Source organism: Lepus europaeus, chromosome 18, assembly GCF_033115175.1.
Source record: "Lepus europaeus isolate LE1 chromosome 18, mLepTim1.pri, whole genome shotgun sequence".
Taxonomy (NCBI): domain Eukaryota; kingdom Metazoa; phylum Chordata; class Mammalia; order Lagomorpha; family Leporidae; genus Lepus; species Lepus europaeus.
The window spans coordinates 43,559,740-43,586,180 of NC_084844.1; the positions used below are offsets into that span (position 1 = coordinate 43,559,740).

The following is a 26,441-nucleotide window of genomic DNA, read 5'->3' on the forward strand; positions in this document are numbered from 1 at the left end:
AAACCCATGTTCCATCCACACAGAATCTTCTAGTGAAGACTTGGCCACATTCCGTGTCTTTGCCAGATGGTATCCCCAGCTGAAAACAGTCTGCCTGCTCCCCTGCCTTTTCCTCCTGACTCATGCAGACTATCACATGCTGATGATCAGTGAGCAGGGGTGAGGTACCCAGAGACGGAGGAGAGGCATGGGTCGAGCCCCTACTGTGAGCAGTGGGCAGGGGTGAGGTCCCTAGAGATAGAGGTGAGGCCCAGCTCTCTTCCCTTTGTTGTGCTCCTTCCCCATCACCTTGAGGCCATATATATATATATAGGACAGGCAGAGTTAGACAGAGAGAGAGAGAGGGAGAGAAAGGTCTTTCTTTTCTGTTGGTTCACCCCCGAAATGGCTGCTACGGCCGGCATGCCACGCTGATCCGAAGCCAGGAGCCAGGTCTCCCATGCGGTGCAGGGCCCAAGGACCTGGGCCATCCTCCACTGCCTTCCCAGGCCACAGCAGAGAGCTGGACTGGAAGAGGAGCAGCCGGGACAGAATCCAGCACCCCAACCAGGACTAGAACCTGGGGTGCCAGCGCCACAGGCGGAGGATTAGCCAAGTGAGCTGCATTGCCGGCCGTGGCCATATTTAGGCTCCCCACCCAAGTCACAGTGGGATGCTCTAGGGCCCTGCTGGGTTGCCCCGCCCACTCTCCTCTCACCCAGAACTCCCAACTGGGGTTTGGACCTCCCTCAGAGCACTCGCAGAGTGCTTGAATTCTGGCTGCTTCTGTCTTTAGGCCTCAGCTTTCCATCTGTAAAATAAAAACAGTCACACTGACTCATGGGTATAGCTGTACAGTCAACGAAACAGCACTCTTGGGGCTGGCGCTGTGATAAAGGGAGCGAAACCTCCACCTGAGGTGCTCACATCCCGTATGGACACTGGTTCATGTCCCAGCTGCTCTTCTTCTAATCCAGCTCTCTGCTTATGGCTTGGGAAGATGACCTAAGCGCTTGGGTCTCTGCACCCATGTGGGAGACCTGGAAGAAGCTCCTGGCTCCTGGCTGCAGATCAGCCCAGCTCCAGCCATTGCGGCCAGATGGGGAGTGAATCAGCAGATGGAAGACCTATCTCTCTGTCTCTCCCTCTGTCTGTAACTCTGCCTCTCAAATAAATAAAATCTTTTTTTTTTTTTTTTTTTTTTTTTGACAAGCAGAGTGGAGTTAGAGAGAGAGACAGAGAGAAAAATCTTCCTTTTGGTGTTGGTTCACCCTCCAATGGCCGCCACGGCTGGCACGCTGCAGCTGACGCACCGCGTTGATCCGAAGCCAGGAGCCAGATGCTTCTCCTGGTCTCCCATGGGGTGCAGGGCCCAAGGACCTGGGCCATCCTCCACTGCCTTCCCGGGCCACAGCAGAGAGCTGGCCTGGAAGAGGGGCAACCGGGATAGAATCCGGCGCCCCGACCAGGACTAGAACCCGGTGTGCCGGCGCTGCAGGCGGAGGATTAGCCTATTGAGCCGCGGCACCGGCTCAAATAAATAAAATCTTAAAAAGAAATAGTATCTCACTAGCTTATACTAAATGCTGAATAAATGTTAGCTGTTAACAACTTTTAACAACTTTTCCATCTCTGCAGGCTTATCACTGAGCTATGGCTGGATATGTAACTCATGCCCAAAACTTGCTTGGTGGTGGCTGGATGGATGGAGGGGCTGTTTCCAGATATAAGACCATCCTTGTGGGTTTTCTATGGGCATGGGGAAACCAGGAAAGGTCTGAAAGAAACTAATCCTTTTCTTTCTTTTTTTTTTCTTTTTTTTTTTTTTTTTTGACAGGCAGAGTGGATAGTGAGAGAGAGAGACAGAGAGAAAGGTCTTCCTTTTTGCCGTTGGTTCACCCTCCAATGGCCGCCACGGCCGGCACATCGCGTTGATCCAAAGCCAGGAGCCAGGTGCTTCTCCTGGTCTCCCATGCGGGTGCAGGGCCCAAGCACTTGGGCCATCCTCCACTGCCTTCCCGGGCCATGGCAGAGAGCTGGCCTGGAAGGGGGGCAACCGGAATAGAATCCGGCGCCCCAACCGGGACTAGAACCCGGTGTGCCGGCGCCGCAAGGCGGAGGATTAGCCTGTTAAGCCACGGCACCGGCCTGGGTTTTCTATGGGCGTGGGGAAACCAGGAAAGGTCTGAAAGAAACTAATCCTAACTGTATACCTGCCACATATCCACACTTAAACATACGTAAAGTGAGCTTGCATGATGCAGAAGCTGAAACCAAACCCTTATCATGTAAACAGGACCTAGCATCTTGTCTCCCTTAGCCCAAGGTGCCCTTGCCTGTCTCTTATCACAAGGAATTCACTGACTTGAGGGAGTGGTCCACCTGGCTCTACAAGGTTCTAATCACTGAATTCAAGGGGTCATTCGCTTCTCCTATAGATAAGAACCTTGATGGCCAGTATTATCCGGGGTGGTTTGTGTAGGGGAGGTCCAGGTCCTGGCAGAATGTCACTGCCACCTTCACGTAACCCCCAGACAAACAGAGCCCACCTGGCCACCATAAATTCCCTACAGAGCACGGCACCGCCGACCAATCAAGGGAAGGTCACGAGTGCCACTGACCAACCAGGAGCTTGGACACGAGCTGATCACACACCTCTCGGCCTCAGTTTCATTCTATAAGAACCTTCTCCCCTAACTCCACAGGGAGCCTGGGAAGTAGGCCACAGCTGCACGGCTCCTTGCTCTGTGCCGCGCAGTAAACACCCACTTTCTTCCATTACCGCGTTGTCGTGGATTGGCTTTCTGTGCGGTGGGCAGGTGGATCCATGTGGGGGTTCTGCAGCAATGCCTCTGCCTAGTTGGGTGGGGGGCGTTGTTCAGCAACAAAGCTATTTTTGGGAAGTCAAGCCAGTGACCTGGGGTCGCACAGTGAGCACAAATCAGCCAGACCAGACAACTTTGACAGCTTTCTTGATTCCTGCTGATCTTGATTTTAGATTGGAAACCCCTAGAGGGCAGGATGTCCTTGTGGGCAGAGCAGGGACACCCCTCCCAGGGCCCTGTAGGTAGGGCCCTACTAAGAACTTGGCTTTGGGAAGCTCAAAGGAGAGGGGCTGGGTGGGCTGGGAGGAGGGTGTGGGTGCACCCCCTGTGGGGCAGCCCTGCAATCCTCCACTCTTCCCTCCCCACTCCTCCAGCAGCTGCCCTGGGCAGCCTGAGCACAGACAGAGTTAACTCTGGGCTTAGCTTCTTCAAGGAACCCGAAGCCGTTGCTCCCGGTCTTTCCTCCTCCCTTCACAAAGTCTTCCTGATCTTTACTCCGCCTGCAGTCCCTCCTCCTTACTCTCACCTCCCAATCTCCAAAACCTCTCTGATTGCCAGGGTGGGTCAATGGTTAACACTGGCCTGGCTTTATATAAGCCTGCCCCGGGCTACCTGCTGGCTCTGCTGTGCCTGTGGTCCTGCAGTTCCCGGCTCCTGGAGGCTGTAGCCCTCGCTGTCCACACCATGGCCACCTGCTGGCAGGGCCTGTGGGCCTATCGCATGTACCTGGTCGTGTTCCTTCTGCCCATTTCCCTGCTACCTCTGCCCATCCTCGTCCCCATGAAGGTAAGGACTTAAGGTTCTGGATGTGGACAACTCCAGGGGCACAGGAGAAGGACGGTACGGGCCAGGATGGGGTATCCCTAGGACCCCGCAACCTTCTTATCCCCACACTCTGAAACAGAGGCTGTAACATCCTGGGCCAACCGGGGGCTGAGGGTTAAGACATCAAAGGCGGCTTTTGCTCAGCTCTCAGTAGAGGAGCCTGGTAGGAATGGCTTAGGTGCATTTGAAATAGGCTGCGTGGGAAACAGGAAGTCAGGCCCATGAAGGAGATGCAGGAGGCGGCAAATGGGGTTGATCTGCCCTGGCCTGGGCTCTGTGAGGGACGAGGGGGTGGTTGGTGACAGGGTCTGGAGACAGTTGGAAGGAGAGTAGAGAAAGCAGGCTGCCAGTAGGGTGTGAATCTAAGAGTGCAGAATACCTGTGACCTCCAAGCTAAGTCTGCCGAGCAGGGGGACCCTGCCAGTGGGCAGTGCAAAGGCCGTGCACTGGATGGAGGGAGAGCTGGGCACAGCCAGGTGTGCCTCCTTTCCCCACCCACAGCAGCAGTCATAACTTCATCTCTCATTTATTTGAGCCTTCACTGTATACCCTTTTCACCCATCTCCCGAGGCACAGCTGATAGTCCCATTTTACTGGTGGGGAAAGTGAGGCTGAGTCACTTACTCGAAGCTATAGGACAGATCCTGATGTGGAGCTTGGGCATTATATACCTTTGTGGCCTCCTTTATGGGAAAAGAACACAAAAGTATAGATCAAGAACTAGCAGAGGCTTGGGAAGGGTGGCTCCAAGAGGAGGGTCTTAAAGCTTAAGCCCTACAGGAAACCTGCCTCTGGCAAAGGCATGGCTGGGAGTAGCAGAGTGGGGCGTGGCCTGGCGCCAAAGTTGGGGCTGTCTTTTCTCCACCCCCACCTCCTGAAGGCTGGCACAGAATCATCACCCCGGCCCCACCCACACTCCCAGAAAGGCCCAAGGAGCCATTTTCTTCCTTTTGTCACAGATAGGGAAATTGAGTCAGGATTTTGTTTTTGCTGGGGTGGTAGTGGCACAGCCCCCGGGACCCTGATACCTGGTGAGTGACAAGGCCTGGCTGATTTTTGCGATGACCTTCATCTCAGACCAAAACTAGTGTTATCCCTGCACTGGGGCCACATCAGATGGATCTTCAGACAGGCTGGGGTGGGTGTGTTAACCGAAAGGGAAGCCAGACAGGGGCTGTGATTTTAACTGGCACCCCACCCTCACCCCCACCCCACCACTAATTCTGGAGAAGCACAACCCAGAAACACTGGATACCTGTCTAAGCCCACACAGGAAAACCCGAGTCAGTGCTAGAAGCCATGGTTTTTGGTGGAGCACAGCTGGTGGGTGGCCCCCGCCCCACCTCTGGTGCGCCCGGTGCTGCACCTGGTGTTGTACCTGCCTCTGGTGCTGCACCTGCCTCTGGCACACACTCGATGCCTGCCATCCTGACCCAGCAGACAATCTCCCCTGGTCTTATCTGTGGGAGGCCAGCCCCTCTGAAGCACTTTGCTCTGATCTCTGCCAGCAGCCTGTGATGGTGCTGTAATAACCTCCCCTTGGAGAAACAAGAGCCACCCTTCATCCACAGCCCCTCCAGATGCTTCTTCCTCTGTTCTCTCACAACAGAGCCGCTAGGAAGAGTGCTGCACTGCACCCACACTTCTCTCCTCTTCCTGAGACCAAAACCCCCATCAACTTCCATGTCACCAGTCTGCCCGGTTCCTGCGTTCCTTCCTCACGCGTCTCAGTCGCATCTGACACAGCCCCGCCCCTCACCCCTCTTCTCCGCCTTGCTGACCCCTTCTTCTCGTTGTCTTCCCGCCTCCCCCAGCTCCTCCTCTGAAGGTCCACGTTTCCCAGGGTCTCCCCACTGGGGATTTTATTCTCTCTTTGAAAAGCATCTCTATGCTCATGGGTCCCCAGTCTGCACCCCAGTCCCAACCTCTAAACAAGCTATCCAACTCGCACTGGGCACCTCCTCCACTCAAACCTTTGCTTTGTAAGAGGCATGCCCTTTCCCACGTGGACGTGCACGTGCTGCTGTAGACAGCAACATACTGATTGCCCACCTCCAGCTGGCTCTTCCCAAAGTCTTCCTCATTGAGAAAGGCTCCAGCTAGCTCCCTCGCTGGGCCAGATGGAATCCCAGAGTCACTCTCTACTCCTCTCTCTCTTTTTTTTTATTTTTTTGACAGGCAGAGTGGATAGTGAGAGAGAGAGAGACAGAGAGAAAGGTCTTCCTTTTTGCCGTTGGTTCACCCTCCAATGGCCGCTGCGGCCGGCTCATCGCGCTGATCCAAAGCCAGGAACCAGGTGCTTCTCCTGGTCTCCCATGTGGGTGCAGGGCCCAAGCACTTGGGCCATCCTCCACTGCCTTCCCGGGCCATAGCAGAGAGCTGGCCTGGAAGAGGGGCAACCAGGATAGAATCTGGCGCCCCAACCGGGACTAGAACCTGGTGTGCCGGCACCACAAGGCGGAGGATTAGCCTGTTAAGCCACGGCGCCGGCCTACTCCTCTCTTTCTTTCATTGCCTCCTACACCAGCAGGTGTCCCCCAAACAAGACAGATGTATGTGCCTTGTCTTCTGCTGGGGCTGCAGCCAGAGAAGCCCACAGTAGGTTGAAATCTCTCAGTGGAGATGTGTTCAGTACATGTGACCCATGGCACCCCAGCTCAGCTACAGCCCGCTGCAGGGTGTGGGGTGTTTACTCTTCTGACTGCACAGCGCCACAGGGGACAATCAGGGTGCATATCAGTGGCCTAGGAAAAGATCAAAATTCAAAATCCGAAGTACACTCCTACCAAATGCGTATCACTTTCACACCATCATTAAGTCGGAAAATCATAAGCCAGACAACAGAGCTCTACGTTGGGGCCGGCCGTTGGTGCTCTCAACAGGTTCACCCCGCCCCTCGTTGTCTCCACCGGCCTCTCCCCTCCCCAGGCCGTTCATCTGACAGCCAGGGTGATCTTTCCAGCACACAAGGGCAGGCCACGGCCTTGCTTAAAACCCAGCACCGGCTGCCTATCAGACTCAGAATGAAACTCAGTAAAATCGGAGCAGCCGTGAGTCTCCGAGGTTCAGATCCCACGCCCTGCCTCCCGCCTCGGCGGCAGCTTTTCCCCAGCCTTGCCCCCACCCCCATGGCCTTCTCCAACGTGCCTCCATCTCGTTCATTAGTTTCGGCTTCAACAAAGCCTCCTCTGACCATGCCATCATTCTTTACTACGTAACTCTTATTTTGTATAGGGTGACCGCTCTCAGAAATTATGTTTATTTTTTAAAATTTATTTACTTTTTGAGAGGCAGAGAAACAAACAGAGCTTTCACCTGTTGGTTTGCTTTCCAAATGTCCACACCAGCTGGGGCTGGGCCAGGCCAAAAACGGGAGCCCAGAGTCAATGTAGGTCTCCCTGGTGGGTGGCAGGGACTCAACCACGAGAGCCGTCACTGCTGCCCCCTGGGGTTTGCATTAGCAGGAAGCTGGAGTCAGGGGCAGAGAATCAGTATTGAACCCAGGTACTTCCCTAGGGAACAGCACAGCATCTTAACCACTGCACCAGATGCCCGTCCCTGCTCTCTGAAATTACTTATCTGTCTGCTTCTAGAATTCTTATTCTCTGATTTCATGCACAGGAACGTAGGCTCTGTGAGCTCAAGGACTGTGTTTTGTGCCATGCACGGGAATCCATGGCACACAGAAAATGCTCCAAAAAAATACTTGTTATATGCCTGAAGGAAGGCACATGAACAAGAGGACTTTGATAAGCCCTGCACTTAGCATATGGTTCTATGTACCAGAGAAGGCGGAACCCAGGTTAGGCTCAGAGCAGGGTCCATAATATTTAATAGTTCACATTTATTAAGTTTATTTTAAGGTCTAGGCATTGTGCCAACCACTTCAAAGCATTAGCTCATTTATTTCTCACAAAAGCTTCTGTGTTGTTGTGAGGCTCCTAGCATTATCTCCATTTTACAGACAGGTAAACTGAGGTTCAGAGTGGTAAAATAATTTGCTTAAAGGCTCAGCTAGAACAAAAAGTTTAGACTAGAAGCTGGCCTCAGGTCTCTGCCTGAGGCTGTCCAGGGTGGTACCCCTTTATCGGGGCCCCCTCCCCTCAAGCTATCCTCCTCTCCTCCATCTAGCTGTCAGCTAATCTCTTAATCCTTTGACCACTCTGCAGTTCCAGGCATCTGCTGAGCTCCTGCCCTGTGACAGGCATTGCTGACAATGACCAGGAAGGTTGTGTCCTCAAGCCGCTTACAATCCGGAGGAGGAGACGGGTGCTATGTCATCCAGAGGGCAGCCAGAACACTGCTCATCTGTTCCCTCTGCAAAGTTCCAAGGATGGAGCAAAGTCTTCCAAATGGGTGCAGGGACCCAAACACCTGGCAACTCTCCGCTGCTCTCCAAGGCACACCAGCAGGGAGCTAGATAGAAAGTGGAGCAGCCAGGACTCGAACTGACACTCACATGGGATGCCAGCATCACTGGCAGCAGTTTAACCCACTACACCACAATGCTGCTGTTCCATATGTGTGGATTTGAATGCATTTGAGTCTTATTTATTTGAGAGAGACAGAGAAAGCTCCCATTCACTGGCTCACTCCCCCAAATGCCTGCAATGGAGGAGCTGGGCCAGGGCTGGGGCCTTCCACATGGGTGGCAGGGACCCAACTACTAGAGCCATCCACCTGCTGCCTCTCAGGGTCTGCATAGCAGGAAGCTGGAGTCAAGAGTTGAGTTGAACTCAGGTGATCTGATGAGGTGCGCAGGCATGTTAACAACTAGGCTAAATGCCAACACCTCTCTTCCTCCCCTCCCCTCCTTGCCCCCCTTTCTGTTCTCTTTCGAGATAGGCAGAGGAGAGAAAAATAGACAAAGAGAGGAATTTCAAATTACTTTTGCACCTAAGTAAACTTACCTTTTAATTCCATTCTTCCACACATTTCTTGAAGCTGTGCACACAGTCCAGCAGGTTGTCTGACAGGCCTGGGGCAGGGCTGCTCCAGTAGGGTGCTCAGAGAAGGCCACTCAGAGGTGGTATTTACCCCCGGACCTCACTGGCAAGGGCCAGTTAAGCACAGCTCTAGGTGAAGAGCCACCCAGGCAAAACATGTAGCGAGTGCAAAGGACCAGGGCCAGGGCCAGGCAAAAGATAAACTAGGCCAGTGCTGCTCGGAGGGCCCAAGTAAGGCCAAGATTGCTGGTCAGCCAGTGTTAGTCCTACAAGGCCAAGGGGGGGAGTGGGGATTGTATGCTCAGGGCAATGAGGGGTAAATAACTTGCTAAGAGGTTGAACAGCTAACACTTCAGAGTAAAAAAGCAAATGATTTCCGGGACCCAAAGGGAAGTTCTGTAAAACCAGCCTCCCCATGACGCAATGTCAGCCGGGACAGAGCCCGGTGAAATCAATATATTGTATTTACAGTCAGAGCAGAAGGAGAAGTCCTTAATTGCAATCATGTGTACTTCTAGAACACAAGAACCTTTAAAATCCAGGTGATGGGGCAGGCCTTTGGCCTATCAATTAAGACAACCCTTGGAACGCCCACATTCCCATATCAGAGTGCCTGGGTTCAAGTCCCAGTTCTGCTCCCGTTTCCGGCTTCTTGCTCATGCACACCCTGGGAGCAGCGGGTGATGGCTCCAGTGTTTGGATCCCTACTAGTCCCATGGGAGAGCCACACTGAGTTCCTACCTCCTTATTCCCTCCTGGCCCAGCGCCAGCTGTTGGGGGCATGTAGGGAGTAAACCAGTGCATGGAAGAACTCTCTCTCTCTCTCCTTCTCAAATTACATAAATAATGTAAAAATAGAAGTGAAATGTGCGTAATTACTTTTCCTCTAAGGCAAGCTACTCCTGAGCCCCTAAGACAGTGATTCACTGTGGACAGGAAGACTGGACAAGGAATTTGGACCCTTTATCTGTTATTTCCTGAGTATCCAGTCGAGAAAGCAGAGTTCAAGGAACAAAACATGGATTTTGGAGCCAGATAGATATGAATTCAAAGCTACGCGGAAGCATGTACAGTATGTGACCTCACTGAGCTGCTCCAAGTCCTCTCCTCTCCAAAGAGCTGTCGGGTAGATGACATGCTATGAGATAACACACAGGGCTGACCTCTAAGGAGTTCACGGAAGGGGCTGGCGTTAGGGAGTGACAGGTTAAATTGATGCTTGGATGCCTGCATCCCATATCGCAGTGCCTAGGACTAAGTCCAGGCTATTCCGCTTCCAATCCAGCTTTCTGCTAGTGCAGGTGATGGTTCAAAAGCTCGGGCCCCTGCCACCCACCTGGGAGGCCAGGATGTAGTTCCAGGCTCCTGGCCTTGGCTTGGCTTGGCCCAGCCCTGGCTATTGCGAGTATTTGGGGAGTGAAACAGTGAATGGAAGATCTCTCTTTCTTCCTCTCTCTATATCACTCTGCCTTTCAAATAAATAAATCTTTTTGTTTAATTTCATGGAAAATGGAGTTTAAAAATAAGTTTATTTTGGTGCGAAAAATTTTGAAATTCTTACATGAGCAGTCTTCAAAAAGTTCATGTAAAATGTGTGTTATGAAAAAAATATGCACAGATTTCAATATTATTTTGTGCACCAAAACAAACTTATCATTTATGGATTTCTCCTCAAACTTCCGGAAATGCCCCTCACACGCGGAGGACCCGGTACCGGCTCAGGAAACATTCGCTCCCTTCCTCCTCTCTTAGTCTGGTTCCTGGACCCCTGGAACATCCCAGCTGGCTCCAGGCACCACGTGAACACCCCAACTTCTCCGTGGCCCTGTTCACGCAGCTGCTGTGGTCAGGACGGCCCCGGATGTTCCCACCTAGGAAACAGGAAGTTGTGTCTGGTCTCCCACCAGAGAAACGCACTGTGGTCACTGTGTGTACAGGACCAACCCTGAGGGTGTGCGGAGGCCGATTTGCTGGCCTCGGGGTGGACCGGAAGTAGGACTAGGACTAAAGGAGAAGCCCGCCTCAGAGGCTGGGGGCCGGTGGGGGAGACCTCTTGACTAGAGAGCAGCTTTGCCCCCTGCCCGTTACTAAATCCTGGCCCTTGTGATGAGCACCTCTTAGGCCAGGAACTGGCAAGCCAGGTAGTCCTCGCAGTCTGGTTTCTTGGACTCCGTCCAGCCGCCAGGCCCAGGGCTGTTGTGAGGAAGACATTCCTGGAGGAGTGTGGGAATGCTTTGTTCCTCGCTGTTCCGGCTGGCGTGTTGCTCTTCAGTGGGCACCGGCGGGCCTGGCCCGGGCCCAGAGCGTGATGTCAGGGCTCTTCCGCCCACTTCCGCCTTCTCTGACACTCAGAATCCATTGTCTCCCTCCCAAAGGCCGCTGAGAGCAGGAGGTGATGCAATGAGGCCATTTACATAAAGAAGCCGAAATGAAAAGATCACCTCAAGGAGAACGAGCCCAGGATGGGGGAGAGCGCGGCTGAGGCAGCCGTGGGCAGGCGAAGCAGGAGCGCTGCGCCCAGGGGGGTTGGTTTGGGGCGCGCATTTGCCTTTGTCGGATTGGCTCTGGGCCGCAAGTGGGGGTAGAGGGCGGGACCCAAACGTAGGAAAGTTGGCAGTCATTGAGCAAACCCCGACTGCTGCTGAGGTTCTGGGCCGGGTTCTATTTGGAGACTGACCACTGTCCTCTTTGCGTGGCCTCAGCCAAGTGGCAGGCATTCGACAACCGTCTGTTATTCCTGGAATGGTTTCATCCCCCAGCATGTTTTCGTATTTTCATCACTGTATTTCCATACATTTGGTTTCCTTTGTTGTCCTATGTATGAGGGTGCTTCAAAAAGTTTGTGGAAAATGGAACTAAAAGGTAAGTTTATTTTGGTGCAAAACACTTGGAAATCCATTCGTGGCTTTTTCACAGTATCCATTCCCCATGAACTTCCCGGAGCGCCTCCATAGCCCATGCACAGATCTCAACTTTTTTTTGCACCCAAAGAAACCTACCTACCTTTTAGTTCTGTTATCCACAGACTGTTTGAAGACCCTGGTATCTTATTTAGGGCATTTGCAAGGAGTGCCTGGTAATAAAACAAAGGCTGAGGGAAGGGTGTTTAGCCTAGCGGTTAAGAAGCCCCCATCCCGCACTGGAATGCTGGGGCAGGACTGCTGGCTCCAGCTCCACTTGCCAGCTTCCTGCTCATGCACACCATGGGAGGCAGCACGTGATGGCTCAAGTAACTGGCTTCCTGCCACCCATGTGACCTGGATTGAGTTCCCAGCTCCTCGCTTTGGCCCCAGCTCAGCTCAGATCATTGCAGCTTTGCAGGCATGTGCCAAGTTGAGAAGTGAACTAGCAGATAGGAGCTTGCTCTCTTGCTCTCTCTCTCTCTCTCCCTCCCTCTCAAATACATTTTTTTTAAAGGGAAGGGGTAAGAACTAACTCCAAGATTTCCCTAAGAATATATTAACACTCATGCACATATTTTTTTATGTCACATAGGGCAGCATTGGTGGAATATTCTAGTAAAGCACCAGCCTGACTGTGCCGCTCTGTTCTTAAAACACTTCAAGGGCCTCCCGTCTTCACTCCGGTCCTCCAGGGGAGGGCCTAGATCCCTCTCAGGGCACACAAGCTTCTTCCCAAGTGTCCGTCCCTCTGAGAACACTGCTCATCTGTTCCCTCTACACTTACTCCTTTGCTGCAACGCCTTGTGCCCTCTCACTGAACTCCTGCTGGATCCTCAACAACCTGCTCAGTGGCCCCTCTATTTGAGGCTCCCTCAACCCAGACAGGAGGCTCCGGGAAGGGGCCCCTGCCCCTCTGGTCTGTCCTCCGCAGTGGCATTGGCAGGCTGCCACCTCATGCCTCACCTCATTCCATCAGCATCCCCGCCTGCCAGGGACAGCAGAGTGGCCCCTTGCATGTCAACCCATCCCCGCCCCTGGGTTATCCTTCAATCACTAGAAGGGAGGAGCTGTGACACCTCTGAGAATGTGGGCACATTTGCTATCGCCTGACACCTGGAGGCTGTGCCATGCCCACAGTGGGTGAATGACCACAGTCGCTCACATGGCCCGCACCTGCCGCTCGCCTGGGTCCAGAGTCAGCCCCGCATGCCCTGCCACATGCTACATTTGCACTTGTGCCTCATGCATGCACCCTGGCTCCCTGGCAGGCCAGGAGGACCTTTCTGTCCCAACGCCAACCCTGCCATTTGCTCACTTGCGTACAGCTTATTCCTACATACTCACCTCTGTCAGCCCTCCTCACCCTCCTGACCACGCAGCTGGGGATGCTGTAGATGAAGGATTTCCCCCTCCCCCCAACATTAAAAAGCTGAGGGTGGTTAAGTGAATTGCCCACGGACACACAGCTACAGCACTGGGTATTGGGTTTCTTTTTTTTTTCTTTTCTTTTCTTTTCTTTTCTTTTCTTTTTTTTTTTTTTTTGACAGGCAGAGTGGACAGTGAGAGAGAGAGAAAGAGAGAAAGGTCTTCCTTTGCCGTTGGTTCACCCTCCAATGGCCGCCGCGGCCAGCGCGCTGCAGCCAGTGCACCACGCTGATCCGAAGGCAGGAGCCGGGTGCTTCTCCTGGTCTCCCATGGGGTGCAGGGCCCAAGCACTTGGGCCATCCTCCACTGCACTCCCTGGCCACAGCAGAGAGCTGGCCTGGAAGAGGGCATTGGGTTTCTTCAGCCCTGCACGTGAGCTTCCGCATGACAGAGGAAGCCAGGTGCCGGCTTTCGGGTTGGAAGTCCCTCTGCCGGTTCCTGTCTTGGTCCTTTGCTGATCACTGGGCAGCCCACAGGGCTGGCAGACTTCCTTCCTGTGCCTCCTCAGGGCCTGGGTTCACTCCCTCCTCCACTCAGTGTCAGCTCTGTTGTGCAGGTGAGCAGAAACCGACTTAGCCTCTGCTCCCTGGGGATAAAGCCTGACACTAATCACTTAGTTCCCAAAACTGCAGTAATGCTGTGCAAAAGTGGCATGGGGCTTCTGGTGTGAAATGGGGGCTCTACCCCAGCTTCACTGAAAAAGGAATGTTTGAGCTGGGATTTCAAGAAAAAGACATCAACTAGGAGAAGGGGGAAGGGAAGAGAGGTCCGAATGAGGAAATCAGGTGCAAAGGCCCTGTGGCTGGAGTGTGGGGAGAATGCTTTAGGAGCCTGAAGAGGGGCCACTGTGACTGGAGCTGAGAGGGCAAGGGAGGAGAGCATTAAGACACCAGGCTCGGACCAGACCTGAGCTTAGGGGCCTAAGAACAGCAGGAAGCCACTGAGGGGTCTGAGCTGTGTAGACCCGTGTTGGGAGGCAGGCGTACAAATTAGGTCTGACTACAGCAAGGAGAAGGGATTTCAGGGGCAAGAGAGGGAGCTGGGAGACAAATAAGGAAGCTGTTGTAGGAGGCTTGGTGACAACTGCTGAGGCTTGGACCAGTTTAGTGGCCCAGAGCTGGAAAGAAGTCAGAGGGAGCAGGTGAGGGGTAGGCAGCGGGATGGAGGCCTGGCTCAGAGAGGGTGTTTGTGGGATGAGGGGTTGGAGAACACGGAGAGGCCCAGGGCCCACCCACCCCTGGGAAGGCTTGTGAGCCAGGGTCCGGCATGTGGGCCAGCTGGGTCCCGAGCCATAGACTGCGGCTGAGCTGGGCCAGCTCGAGTTGCACAGAGCTGGGCTGCAAGGCAGAGAGGATGCCAGGGTGGCTTCCGGAGAGAGGTCTGATCCCCGAATCCCTGCTGCTGGGTCTGGGGACCCTGACCTTGCCAGTGGGGCTCAGGAGAAAGGGTCCCCAGTGCTCCACTCTCAGCTGGCACCCAAGGGGCTGCTGCCTGAGCCAGGGCTCTCTGAGCACAGGAACTGCACCCCCTGCCCAGAGCTTCTCAGGGTCGGGGAGTGACAACAAGGCAGTGCCAGGCCTCCCTGGGTCTCCGTTCCTGCCCTTCTCAGAATATTGCTTGGAAATGCACAAGGTAAAATGTGTAGAATTTTGAAGGAAACCAATTATTCTGAAATAGAGTTATCAGAATATGAAAAAATAAATTACAATTCAGGAACACATGTACCCATTTTCTAATGTAATAAACAAGGTCTGGCACTGGTAAAGTAACTACCATAATTTCAAAATCATGACAGACGCAATCAGCATGTTGAGATGTGTCGTGAGACAGCTCCAGGAACTGATCCAGGCAGGGACCCAATATCTGATGGCCCCAACTAAATATCTGTGACAGAGCCACCGATAACAGTGCGAACAGGACGGGGGACACCAGGGGATGGCCCAAGTGCTTGGGTCCCTCCCACCCATGTCCTGGCTTCAGCCTTGCCTAATCCCAGCTATTGCAGGCATTTGGGGAGAAAACTAGCAGATAGATCATTCTCTCTCTCTCTCTCTCTCTCTCTCTCTCTGCCTTTCAAATAAAATGTAAATAGATTTTTTTAAAAATTTAAAAAGCAAAGCCCCTGCACAGAGCCCCAGGGGACAGGCAGGGCCTATGGCTGTGGATTCTGAGCCCCTCATGCCTCTGGCAGTGCAAAGGACTGAGCTCAAAGTAGAAGATAAAAGCTGGGGCCCAGGAAACCAGAGAGCCTGGCTTCTCCTCTGAGGTTGTGTGACTCCAGACGCTTATCTCATTTATTCCCCTTTCTTTCTTCCTCTGTGCAACGAGGACAGTGGTCACCGCCTGGTAGAGCAGTTCAGTGGGGGAGGTTTTCAAGCATTCGAGGCACACACAGCACAGTGCCTAGATCAGCAGTGCCCCAGCTGCCCGCCCTCCCACCGCACCCCTTTGTCCCAGAGCATTCTTGTTGTGCAGAGCCAGGGTGCAGAGGGGCTGGCCTGCCCTTAGCCCGAGGCAGGTAAGAGGGGATGAAGAAACCCCAGCATCAGCGGAATGCGGAATGCAGCTGGGGGAGGAGGGGCAGGTCTCTGGTCGAGGGTCAAGGTGGCCCCACCCCTGGGTCTGATGAGTCCTGGTTGAGGGGAGGACTCAGCAGCCCCTTTGTCCTGCACACACAGGGACTGCTCCTGGGTGCAATCCGGACTCCTCACCGAGTTTCCATCCCGCTCGGCACCTCCCTCGTTCTGCGCCCTTGACAGCCACTTAACTCTGAGCTCACCCATAAAGTGGGACCACCACACCCACCTTAATGGCTGTGAGTTTTTCCAGGAGTTGCTCAATCCACAACAATTTCCTCTTCCTGACCTCCCATTCCCACCCCAGGGGATCTGTTCCAGGTTTCAGGGTGCTGAGGGTGTGAGGGGTGCTCCCAGCCCATGCCCTGCAGAGAGGAGGGAAAAGGGCAGGGCAGCTGGGGTGGGGAGAAAAGGAGAAGCCCTCCAGCCCTGCTGCCCTGCTAATCCTACGTGCAAAGATGGGCAAGCGCCTAGCCCTGGATGACCTGGGATGCGGGTGCCCTCTCCCCCGGAGCCCCCCTGCTGGTTAATGATTCCCCAGCCTTGGGAGCTGCTCTTCTGCAAAGGTTGGACCCCTGCCGTCTGGGGCCCACTGTCTGGCCTCCGTGCCAGCTCCCCTCCCAGCCCTGAGGTCAGGCTCCTGTGGACTTCTGGTGAGGGAAAGGGCAGTGGGACCTGCTACCCAAAGATCCAATTCCCCGCCCCGCCCAGGCCTGGGAACCTCTCACGGAGTCCAGAGCTGTGACCGGCACTTGTGTAGCTGTGCAGTGTAACCGCCAGGCTCGGCTCCCAAAACTTCCCAGACAGGATTTGCTCTAAAGTCCTCTGGGTCCTGAGCTCCAAGGATCCAGATGCTGCAGAACGAACTCCAACCTCTCGCAGCTCACGGCCACAAGTAGACTTGCTCCTATGGGCAGTAAGAGCCGGATAGACCGAGTGGCACTTCTTCCACTGGCTGCACCCAACCCACTGGGACCCTCGCCTGCATCCCCTGCAGGCCTTCAGGCTGGATGGATCTGAGAGCCCATTCCATCCAGACTCACCCTGATAATGTCTGTGGCCCCAAGGTCAAGGGCGAGGCTGTGAATGCCTTGTTTTGTTTTGTTGTTGCTGTTTTGTTTTTTTTTTTTAAACACTTATTTCATTTATTTGAAAGGGAGAGTGACAGAAAAGGAGAGACAGAGAGAAAGAGATCCCTCCGCTGGTTCACACCTCAAATGGCTGCAATGGCTAGGGCTAGGTCAGGCCAAGGCCAGCAGCCTGGAACTCCATCAGGGTCTCCCACATGGGTGGCAGGGGCCAGAGCCCTTGGGCCACCTTCCGCTGCCTTCCTAGGCGTATCAGCAGGAAGCTGGATTGGAAGAGGAGTGGCTGGGACTTGAACCAGTGCTCTGATATGGGATGCCGGTGTCGCAGGTGGTGGCCCAACCCATGAGATGGGCCCCTGGGCTTGAGAGTCACTGGCCATGGGGTTCACAAGCTCTCCCGATGCTGTTAGTGGCCTGGGTTTTCTGGGTGGCAGGAGGGGACGTGACTCGAGGACACAGTCCCACCCCTCTGACACCTGTGACGCTGCCCTTGCCCACAGGAAGCCTACTGTGCCTACGCCATCATCCTCATGGCACTGTTCTGGTGCACTGATGCTCTGCCCCTGGCCGTCACTGCCCTCCTGCCCCTCTGCCTGTTCCCCATGATGGGTATCATGGAAGCTTCTGAGGTAAGCCCCCAGGGACGGGAAGGTGACTTTCCCTCGGCATCAGCAGACAAGGAGGCCCTCGGCGTGGCACACAGAGAGCACTGAGAGAGGGGTTAGGACAAGGGGGAAGCCACTCTAGAAAGGCTGAGTGTGTAAATGGTGCTGAGTTAACTCAAAGTGGGAGTGAGCACCCTTGGGCCATGGAGGTGGAGGTCTGTTGACCCAGAACCTGAGTGCTTGAGTCCGGTGGCTCTTTTATTTATTTATTTATTTATCTGACAGGCAGAGTGGATAGTGAGAGAGAGAGACAGAGAGAAAGGTCTTCCTTTTTGCCGATGGTTCACCCTCCAATGGCCGCTGCGGCCGGCGCACCATGCTGATCCGAAGCCAGGAGCCAGGTGCTTCTCCTGGTCTCCCATGCAGGTGCAGGGCCCAAAGACTTGGGCCATCCTCCACTGCCTTCCCGGGCCATAGCAGAGAGCTGGCCTGGAAGAAGGGCAACCAGGATAGAATCTGGAGCCCCAACCAGGACTAGAACCCGGTGTGCTGGTGCCACAAGGCGGAGGACTAGCCTGTTAAGCCACGGTGCCGGCCTCTTGAGTCCGGTGGCTCTTGAACTTGAAGAAACATCAATGACCAGGAGGGCTGGCTGAAGCACTGATGGCTAGCCCCTACCCTGAAGTTTCTGATTTAGCAGATCTAGGGCACGGCTCAAGCAATTCATTTCTAACACGTTCCAGACAGCGGCCAAGATGCCAGCCCAGGGACCACAGTTTGAGGACCACTGCTCTCGTAGCTTAGAACACCTCTGAATGTTCTCACTCCCAGTCCAAGGAGCGAAGCATGATTGGAATCAGGCTAGAGCTCTTCTCAGTTGTTCCCAAAGGGAGAGAGGCTCAGTCTGGCAAAAACAAACAAAAAAATGGGGACTGGGTGAATACCAAACGGCAGACAATTCAAAGGCCATTCCCACTTGGTGCCGAGAGCCCAGGGAGATTCCAGTCTGTGGAGTGTAGGTGGCTGGCGCACAGTGGGAGACCCCAGGGTCAGGCCGCCTCTCAGGAGTGTCCCTGCCTCCAGGTCGGCCTTGAGTACCTTAAGGACACCAACGTCCTGTTCATCGGGGGCCTGCTGCTAGCCATCGCTGTGGAGCACTGGAACCTGCACAAGCGGATCGCCCTGCGGGTGCTCCTCTTCATTGGGGTGCGGCCTGCCCTGTGAGTCCCCACAAACCAGGCGGGGAGAGCCTGGGCTGGGGTGGTGCTCTGGGACCAGAGGCCCAGAAGGGAGCTGGAACAGTGGCGCGTGTGTCTGTCTGTCTGTCCCAGGCTGATCCTCGGCTTCATGGTGGTCACGGCCTTCCTGTCCATGTGGATCAGCAACACGGCCAGCACGGCCATGATGGTGCCCATCGCGCACGCCGTGCTGCAGGAGCTGAACCACACACAGAGTAACGTGGAGGAGGGCAGTGAAAACCCCACCTTCGAGCTCCAGGAACCAAGTCCCCAGAAGGAAACAACCAAGGTGGACGAGAAAGGTGAGGCCAGCCGCTGCCTCCAGCCCTTGGTTCTTAGGGGAGCCTCCGAGAGATTGTCCATTCCCAGAGGTGTCAACCTGGAGCCTGGGGAGAGAGGAGGCAAGAGGTGCAGTGACCAATCTGTCCTGGTTGACCTGGAACTCCTGATTGTAGAATGCCAAGACCCGGGGCAGGTATCTAGCCTAGCAGTTAGGACACCTGCATCCCACAACAGAGAACCTGGGTTCCATGCTTGGCTCTGGCTCCACATTCCAGCTTCCTACTAATGCAAACCCTAGGAGATATTAGTGATGGCTCCAGTACTTGGGTTCCTGCCACCCACGTGCAAGACCTGGATTGAGATCCTGGTTCCCATCTTCAGCCCCGGCCCAGCTCCAGGCTGTTGAGGACATCTGGGGAATTAACTGGTGGAAGGGAGATTTCTTTTCTTTTCCTCCCTCCCTCCCTCCCTCCCTCCATCCTCCCTCCCTCCCTCCCTCCTTCCCTCCCTCCCTCTCTCTCTCTCTCTTTCTTTCTTTCTTTCTTTCCTCCTCCTCCTCCTTCTTCTTCTATTTTATTTTATTTTATTTTATTTTATTTGGAAGGCAGAGTTACAGAGAAAGAGAGAGGGAGAATCTTCCTTCCGCTGCTTCACTCCCAAAACACCTGCCACAGCTCCGGAGTTATGCCTGTCCAAAGCCAGGAGCCAGGAGCTACTTCAAAGTTCACATGGGTGGCAGGGGCCAAGCACTTGGGCCATCTTTCATCACTCTCCCAGGCATATTAGCAAGGAGCTGAGTCGGAAGTGGAGTAGCCAAGATTCCAACTAGCACGCAGATGGGGTGTTGGCACTGCAGGGAGCCCCTAAGGGAGATTTTTGTTTCTGTTTATTTGCCTCTTTCTCTCAAATACATAAAATGCCAAGGCTCTCGCGCTAGGGATCCGCTGGGTTCTGGGCACACCAAGGTGCAGGGTCACCCAACCAGGAGAAGAGTTCTCTCTCTCGCTCTCTCTCTCTCTCCTCTCTCTCTCACGGTGCCCCAGAGTTTGCCCCAGAGAAGCCCCAGGGGGATGCTGGGCCCCCTCAAATCTGGAGATGGCCTCTGCCCTGCTCCCAGCCCAGGTCTGGGCTGTTCACTGGCAGTGGCCCCTCGCAGTGGCGCTCCTCCGCGGTCACCCCGAGGCCACGCCCACCAGAGCCCTCCTTTCTTCCCAGATAACGGGCAAGCCCAGCCCCTCCCGGCTGTTCCTTTGGAGTCAGGGGAGCACATAACCCAGGAACAGCTCCGGTTCTCCCAGGGCATGAGCCTGTGTGTGTGCTACTCGGCCAGCATTGGGGGCATCGCCACACTGACTGGCACCACACCCAACCTGGTGCTGCAAGGCCAGATGAGCTCGTGAGTGACGGAAGTGGGTCCTCCATGTCCCCCCCCCAGGGGGGAGGAAGGTGAACTGGATGGTCACCAGGCACCCTCACACAGCGGCCCACTGCGTCCCCCACAGGCTGTTCCCCAAAAACCCCAACATGGTGAACTTTGCCTCCTGGTTCGGCTTTGCCTTCCCCATCATGGTGATCTTGCTGCTGCTGTCGTGGCTGTGGCTGCAGATCCTCTTCCTGGGCATCAAGTGAGTGGTGGAGTGGGTAAGAGAAGCCCAGTCCCTCCCTGTACCCCTGGACGCCTCCAGTGGGGTCGAGATGTGGAAAATGACCATGCCAGTGAGAAAGCCCCTCCTTCCCAACGTCCCTGCACACTTGGCCTCCTGCCGGAGGGAATTACTAGCTGGAGAGTGCTACCCCATTTAGCAGACAAGCAAACAGAGGCCTAAGAAGCGTAGCTAGACTTCTCAGTGCTGGGGTTGAAACACAGAGCTGATGCCCAGGCTAGCCCCTTGCTAGGCTGCTCCAAATCCTTTGGTGAGTTCTTAAAGAGCACATACTGACTATAGTCACTTACAGAAGCATTTGCTGAGCTCCTACTGTATGCCTGGCCGTGCACATACTAGAAGAACACTAGGAGGCGTCAGGCTCTGTCCCTGTCCTCCTAGCTCCCCTTCTGATAGGTGATGACGCGGTGAGGACCACGACAGAGGAAAGTCCAGGTGCTGTGGCAGCACAGAGGGGGAGTACCTGAGTCAGCCCAGGGTGGTGGGGATTCCAGAAGGTTCCTGGTGTAGCTGATGCCTGAGATGAAGCTTGCAGGACTGGAGAATGGGGTGCAGGCATTCCAGGCAGCAGGAAAAGCTTGTACAATGCTTAGAGGCAAGAAAAAACATGGTATGTTTGGGGGAACTCCAGTTCTGTGAGGCTGACACACAAAGAGCAAAGAGAGTATCACAACACGTAGGCCAAGAAGTAGGTGAGGAAGAATACACAGGCTCTCTTGCATCACACAGAGAGCGTGAACCCTGTCCTTGAGGCCAAGCATAGACTACATATTTCATTCTTATTTCCCTGGTAGTCACTGTTTGGAGTTCTGAGCTAAAAATCATGGGGACCCGGCCAAGGCTCAGTTGGAATTGAGTCTGTGATTGATTAGTGATGTCTGCCATGGATACAGGATGGTAGCGGTGGTAGGATGTTACTGTGGTACAGTCTGCTGTTTGCTCTTCCTTCCCAGACTGTGGGGTACCACTGGAAAAATCTAAGCATTGTTGTTGTACTTCGGACAAATCACTGGAGCAGATGCAGTGAGGTTGGGTGGAGGTTAGGGGCAAGCAGAAGGCAAGACAGTAGTTGAAGAGCTCAGCACAGTGCCAGGCCCCGTGCAGGACTTGGTGCTGTGGGGAGCACGGTCTTTGCCCTTGAGGAACTTGCAGTCCCGCAGGGAAGCCGAGATGCACTCAAGCGAAAAGTTTAATGTCAACCTGAGTGAAGTGAGTGGCACGAGGAAGCGGACCACAGTCCCCTGCGCCTCCGAGGACAGTGGGGGTGGGGCTCTGGCTGGCAGAGGCTGCACAGAGCAGGGAGGACAGGCAAGGGAGGATTTCCTGAAAAGCTGCTGGAGGAGCAGCGCTGTGAGCCAGAGGGCGGCTTGAGGCCAGCTGCCCCATCCTCTTCAACCTGTTCTACGCAGGGATGCGAGTGAGACTCAGCGTAAGGGAGCCCTAGAGAGAAGGGGGGGGGGGAGCCCATGAGACAAAGGGAGGCATGGCCAGGCCTGGGGAAGCCCAGCTCCCCGAGAGGCTTCCACTGTCCTCCAGAATCTTGGGCAGACCCAGGGCTCTACTGCAGCACCCCTGGGACACCTTCTGCAGGCCTGGATCCTGACCTCGTGGGCGTTCAGAGCCCTCGTTCCCTAATGGTGGGGGGCCCCTCATGAGCCGCCCCTGCCCCTCTGCCCATAGCTTCCGGAAGAACTTCGGCATCAGGGAGCAGGAGCACGAGCAGGAGCGAAAGCAGGCGGCCTACCGTGTCATCCAGACCCAGCACAGGCTGCTGGGCCCCATGTCCTTTGCCGAAAAGGCTGTGTCCATCCTCTTTGTCATCCTGGTGGTGCTTTGGTTCACCCGGGAGCCAGGCTTCTTCCACGGCTGGGGCAACCTGATTTTCTCCGACGCCGACGGGAGAGTGTGAGATTTGCTACCGGGGCCGTGGAACCCACCTGAGAAGGGAGGTGACACTGGGGCGTGGGGGAGGCTTGCAGGATGTCTTGGGAGGGCTCCTCCGGCCCGCTCCTGCCTGAGGCCCTGAGCCCCTGGACCCCTGGGCCCCTGGGCCGCTAAGCCCGCCCACTCTTCCCCCACAGCATGGTGTCCGACGGATCAGTGTCTATCCTCATTGGAGTACTTTTGTTCATGGTGCCCTCCAAGATCCCAGGACTGACCCAGGACCCAGGTAAGTGCCTGACTGGGGCAGGAAAGGGTCTCTGGGCAGCACCCCTATTCGGGCATGCAATGGACCACAGCTGGCAGGGGCACTCGGGGATGGAGTTGGGCTGTTGTAGAACCGGGGTGCGCTGAGCTCCAGCAGAGACCCACACAGAGGAGCCCAGAGTGGAGGGGCAGCAAGTCCTGGTGACCTGTCCTCTTCCACCTGGGGGCAGACAACCCAGGGAGGCTGAAGGCCCCGTCTGCCCTCCTCAACTGGAAGCTGGTGAACAAGAAGATGCCCTGGAACATCGTTCTCCTGCTGGGCGGCGGCTATGCCCTGGCCAAGGGCAGTGAGGTGAGGGACACCCTCCAGCCCTCTGTCCAGCCCGCCTGAGGGAGGCCCAGCAGCCACCCCATAGAGAAGAAACCTGATCCCCACTTAGGAGCCCCCTAACAGCAGGAGAGATTTTGGTTAGAGGGGAGGAAGAAGAAACACAAGACTTCGGGACGCCTCGCTAGTCCATTCGCAAAGCCACAGGGAAGGTGGGCTTCTCAGAGGGGCAGGGCCTGCTCCCGGAGACTCGGCCCAGCCCAAGCCCAGGGCCTGCTCCCGGAAAAATTGGTGTTGGGTTCACGCTATCTGCCCGCGGATGCCACCAGGGGGCGCTATGATCACGGCCAGCCAGGCTCTGGGCAGTGAACAGTTTTCTCCGGGAGTCTCCATCCCAAAGAGAGAAACCCTCCGTTCTGGCTGAGCTCCATCCCTGCACAGACAGGAAGCAACTGACGCAGGGGACTCGGGGCTGTAGGTGGTGCAGCCATTGACAGTGGCCAGAGCTGAGTGAACTAGCGTCCCTGCTGCCCGCGCTGACAGCCGCAAGGCAGCCCGAGAAGCTCTCTCGACCCTGTGCAGCCCCCCACTACCCCACCCCATCCCCCCACCACCAGCCTCTTCCCAGCCTCTACCAGGACCTTCCCTGCCAGGAGCAAGGTCCCCTCTGCCCCCAGCTCACTGCTGGGGTGGGCGAGGAGAGGGCTGAGGTTGTCCCCGATGTCCTGAGAGAGACTGGGGGGGCAGAGGACACGGGGCCCCCAGGCCTGGGCTTCCCAGGCCACTTCCTAGTTTTGCCTATCACCCCTACTGAGAGCAGAGCTTCCTCTCTCCCCTTCAGAACTGCTTTGCCTCTGGAGCTGGGGGGCGGGGGGGGGGAGGAGCAGGACCCTCCCAGAGCCTAGGTAGAAGGCTCTGGGTGCCCTGCCTCTCCCACACTACTCCCTCTGCCCGCAGGTATCGGGCCTGTCGCAGTGGCTGGGGAACAAGCTGATGCCGCTGCAGCACATACCGCCTCCTGCCACTGTCCTCATCATCTGCCTCCTGGTTGCCACCTTCACCGAGTGCACTAGCAATGCGGCCACCACCACACTCTTACTGCCCATCCTGGCCTCCATGGTGAGCAGCCCTGCAGGAACATCTCCTCCAGGCAGCCCTCCAGCCCACCTCCATCATGGGTCCTCTGTGCACTTCCTCGTCTTTTCTAGAGATGACCCCTCAGCGTCCACCCTCCCCCAAGCTCTTGAGTTACCTTGGGCCCCAAGGTACTCCAGCCCCTGACTCACCCCATTCCTGGTGAAGTCACCTCTGGAGTGGCCTCACCCACCTCCCCACCCCAGCCCCCATTCCGGCCATGCCAGAGGTACTAGGATGAAATTGCTCCCTGGAGCGTCCCCAGCCCCTTCCTCCCCAGGCGCGTTCCCGCAGCCTTTGATGACACCCCAAGAGCCCCTTTGAGATCCGTTTTATGGGCCCCTCCCCTCACCACACCCCGCAGGGCAGGGCGCACACTCATCCCCTCCAGAGAGGTCAAGGGGCCTTTCCCAGGTCACCAGTAGAAGTGGTGGGTTCATGGCGGAGAGTGCATTGGGGTTGGTGGGAAGCAGGAGACCCCAGGGGCTGTGCCTCCTGCCCTGGGATGGGGACAGAGACCAGTGCGGCCCGCTGTGCCCTCCAGGCTCAGGCCATCTGCCTGCACCCACTGTACGTCATGCTGCCCTGCACCCTGGCCTCGTCGCTGGCCTTCATGCTGCCCGTGGCCACCCCACCCAATGCCATCGTCTTCTCCTTTGGGGGCCTCAGAGTGTCTGATATGGTGAGTGGCAGGGAGGCCGGAGTGCCTCAGCCTCCTCCCTGCCCCATGTGTCCATCCTGGCAGACCCCAAAGTATCTTAAAGCCCCATGGTGGGTGGGAGTCCTGCAAGCAAGCCCTCAGGTAGAACGTCTCCAGGCCCTGCCTGCACGGGTGGAGAGGTGAGGACAATGCGGGGGGGGGGGGCCTCTGGGGTGCCAGGTGCCCACACTCAGACACAAGGCCAGGGCCCCAGAAGCTCAGAGCAATCTCCTTTTTCAACATTAGCACTGGGAGTGGCGCAAGGGGTGGCCAATGGGAGAACTTCCCAGGGAGAGTTTTGCTGGAGGCGGGGTGGGGGCAGTATCCTGAGCACCCCTGGACATTGAGGGATGGGTGCCCCCTCCCCCGCCCAGTGCCTGCTCCATCAAGCCGGCTCTCACCCCCCAGGCCCGGGCAGGATTCATGCTCAACATCATCGGGGTGCTGGTCATCATGCTGGCCATCAACAGCTGGGGCGTGCCCATGTTCCAGCTGCACACCTTCCCCTCGTGGGCCCACTCCAACACCACCACCCACTGCCTGGCCAGCCCCCCCACCGCACCTAGCCCGTAGCCCGGGGGTGGGGGGGGCACCTGGCTGGGCCCCTAAAGACCTGCCCCTGTCCCCACTCCTCGGAGCCGGGAGGGGCCGCAGCTGCAGCCCCCGGCGTGTGACTGAGGAAGGCGTGTGCGCTCAGCTCCGTGTGTTGGAGGAGAACGTGTGCATCCATGTGTGTGTATGGGCATGCGTGTGAGGAGGGTATGTGACGTAAGCATGACTGAGGGGGGGTCCCTGTGTGTGCCTGTGGTCCCAGCATGCGTACAGCTGACAGCACACACGTGTGCGTTCACAGACAGCACCACGCACCCCGCCTGGCTCCCCAGGACTTTGTTGCCCCAGTTTAGTGACCAGACCCCACTGTGCACTGTATTTATTGAAACCCAGGGTTGGCGGTGCCTGGGAGGGGGAGGGGGCCTGCAGTGGTTGCCATGGGAACAGCCTCTGGGACTGGCCCGGCCTGCTGAGGTCCCCACAGCCTCCAGGGGCTACAATATCAACCCCATTAAAGTCTTTTTCAGTAGAGTCTGGGATGTTTTTCCATGGCGATCTCCAAGGCTGGCCCGCACGTGGTTGGGGAGTCTGGTGGGAAGGGGGTTGGCCTCTTTCCTGTGTGGCGTCCCCCCCGGCACCCCTCCCATTCAGGGGAGAAGGTAATGGCCGGGCACCCCTGCCAAGGCTGACCAGAGTGGGCGCAGCCACCCAGGGAAGCAGCACTGACATCACTGAGCCCGGCTAATTGGGAGCTGCCAGTCCCTGCGTGTCTTTGGGAAAACCGGCCTCCCCGTTCCCAGAGCACTCCCTGCGCATTTACATAAAACCCTCTGCCCCTGCCAATTCCTCACCGACCCTTCCTCCAGCTGGAAAAACCAGTCCCACCGGCGCAGGGGAGGCAGGCTGACCTGAGCTGGGCGCCCAGAAACACGGACCCTCACACACAGGGCAGCCTGCAGCAAGAAGGGTGCAGGTGAGACTCGGGAGCAGCCCAGTACAGGCAGAGCCAGACCAGACCCCACCCCTCAGCCTCACAGACTGGAGTTTTCCTGAATCTGCAAAGGCGGGGGTGGGGAAGGATGACCCCCTCGTCCCTCACCCATTCTGGGTGCTCAACGTTGTTCCCTGGATGGAAGTCCCTCTTTGTGTCTACCCTGAGTCGCCTTCACGACGGACGGCAACCTGTGAGCCTGGAGTTCACCTGGATGGACTTGTCCCGGAGT

At 56.0% G+C, this 26,441-nt stretch overlaps 2 protein-coding genes across 2 annotated transcripts in view; one reads left to right on the forward strand and one right to left on the reverse strand.

Annotated features, from left to right (window-relative positions):
* The window catches only part of SLC46A1 (solute carrier family 46 member 1), a 50,361-nt gene extending 41,471 nt beyond the window's left edge, over positions 1-8,890 (reverse strand). Inside the window, exon 1 of the mRNA XM_062175652.1 lies at positions 8,540-8,890. The gene's annotated coding sequence lies outside the window, so the exon portion shown is untranslated. The remainder of the gene's footprint in view (positions 1-8,539) is intronic.
* Positions 3,449-25,605, forward strand: SLC13A2 (solute carrier family 13 member 2). Its single transcript, XM_062175650.1, has 12 exons — positions 3,449-3,590; positions 17,068-17,196; positions 18,256-18,392; positions 18,504-18,712; positions 19,908-20,088; positions 20,195-20,317; positions 22,037-22,261; positions 22,438-22,526; positions 22,735-22,856; positions 23,790-23,951; positions 24,511-24,648; positions 25,075-25,605. The coding sequence occupies exons 1-12, from the start codon at positions 3,489-3,491 to the stop codon at positions 25,237-25,239; spliced, it is 1,782 nt and encodes a 593-aa protein (XP_062031634.1). The 5' UTR covers positions 3,449-3,488; the 3' UTR covers positions 25,240-25,605.
* The last annotated feature ends 836 nt before the right edge of the window (positions 25,606-26,441 follow it).

What these genes read in the sequence shown, in the direction of transcription:
- SLC13A2 (XM_062175650.1), top strand. Translation starts at nt 3,489, where the DNA reads ATGGCCACCTGCTGGCAGGGCCTGTGGGCCTATCGCATGTACCTGGTC. An exon ending in TCCGACGCCGACGGGAGAGT is followed by an intron (nt 22,262 to 22,437) that starts GTGAGATTTGCT and finishes CTTCCCCCACAG; the next exon opens with CATGGTGTCCGACGGATCAG. An exon ending in CCCTGGCCAAGGGCAGTGAG is followed by an intron (nt 22,857 to 23,789) that starts GTGAGGGACACC and finishes CTCTGCCCGCAG; the next exon opens with GTATCGGGCCTGTCGCAGTG.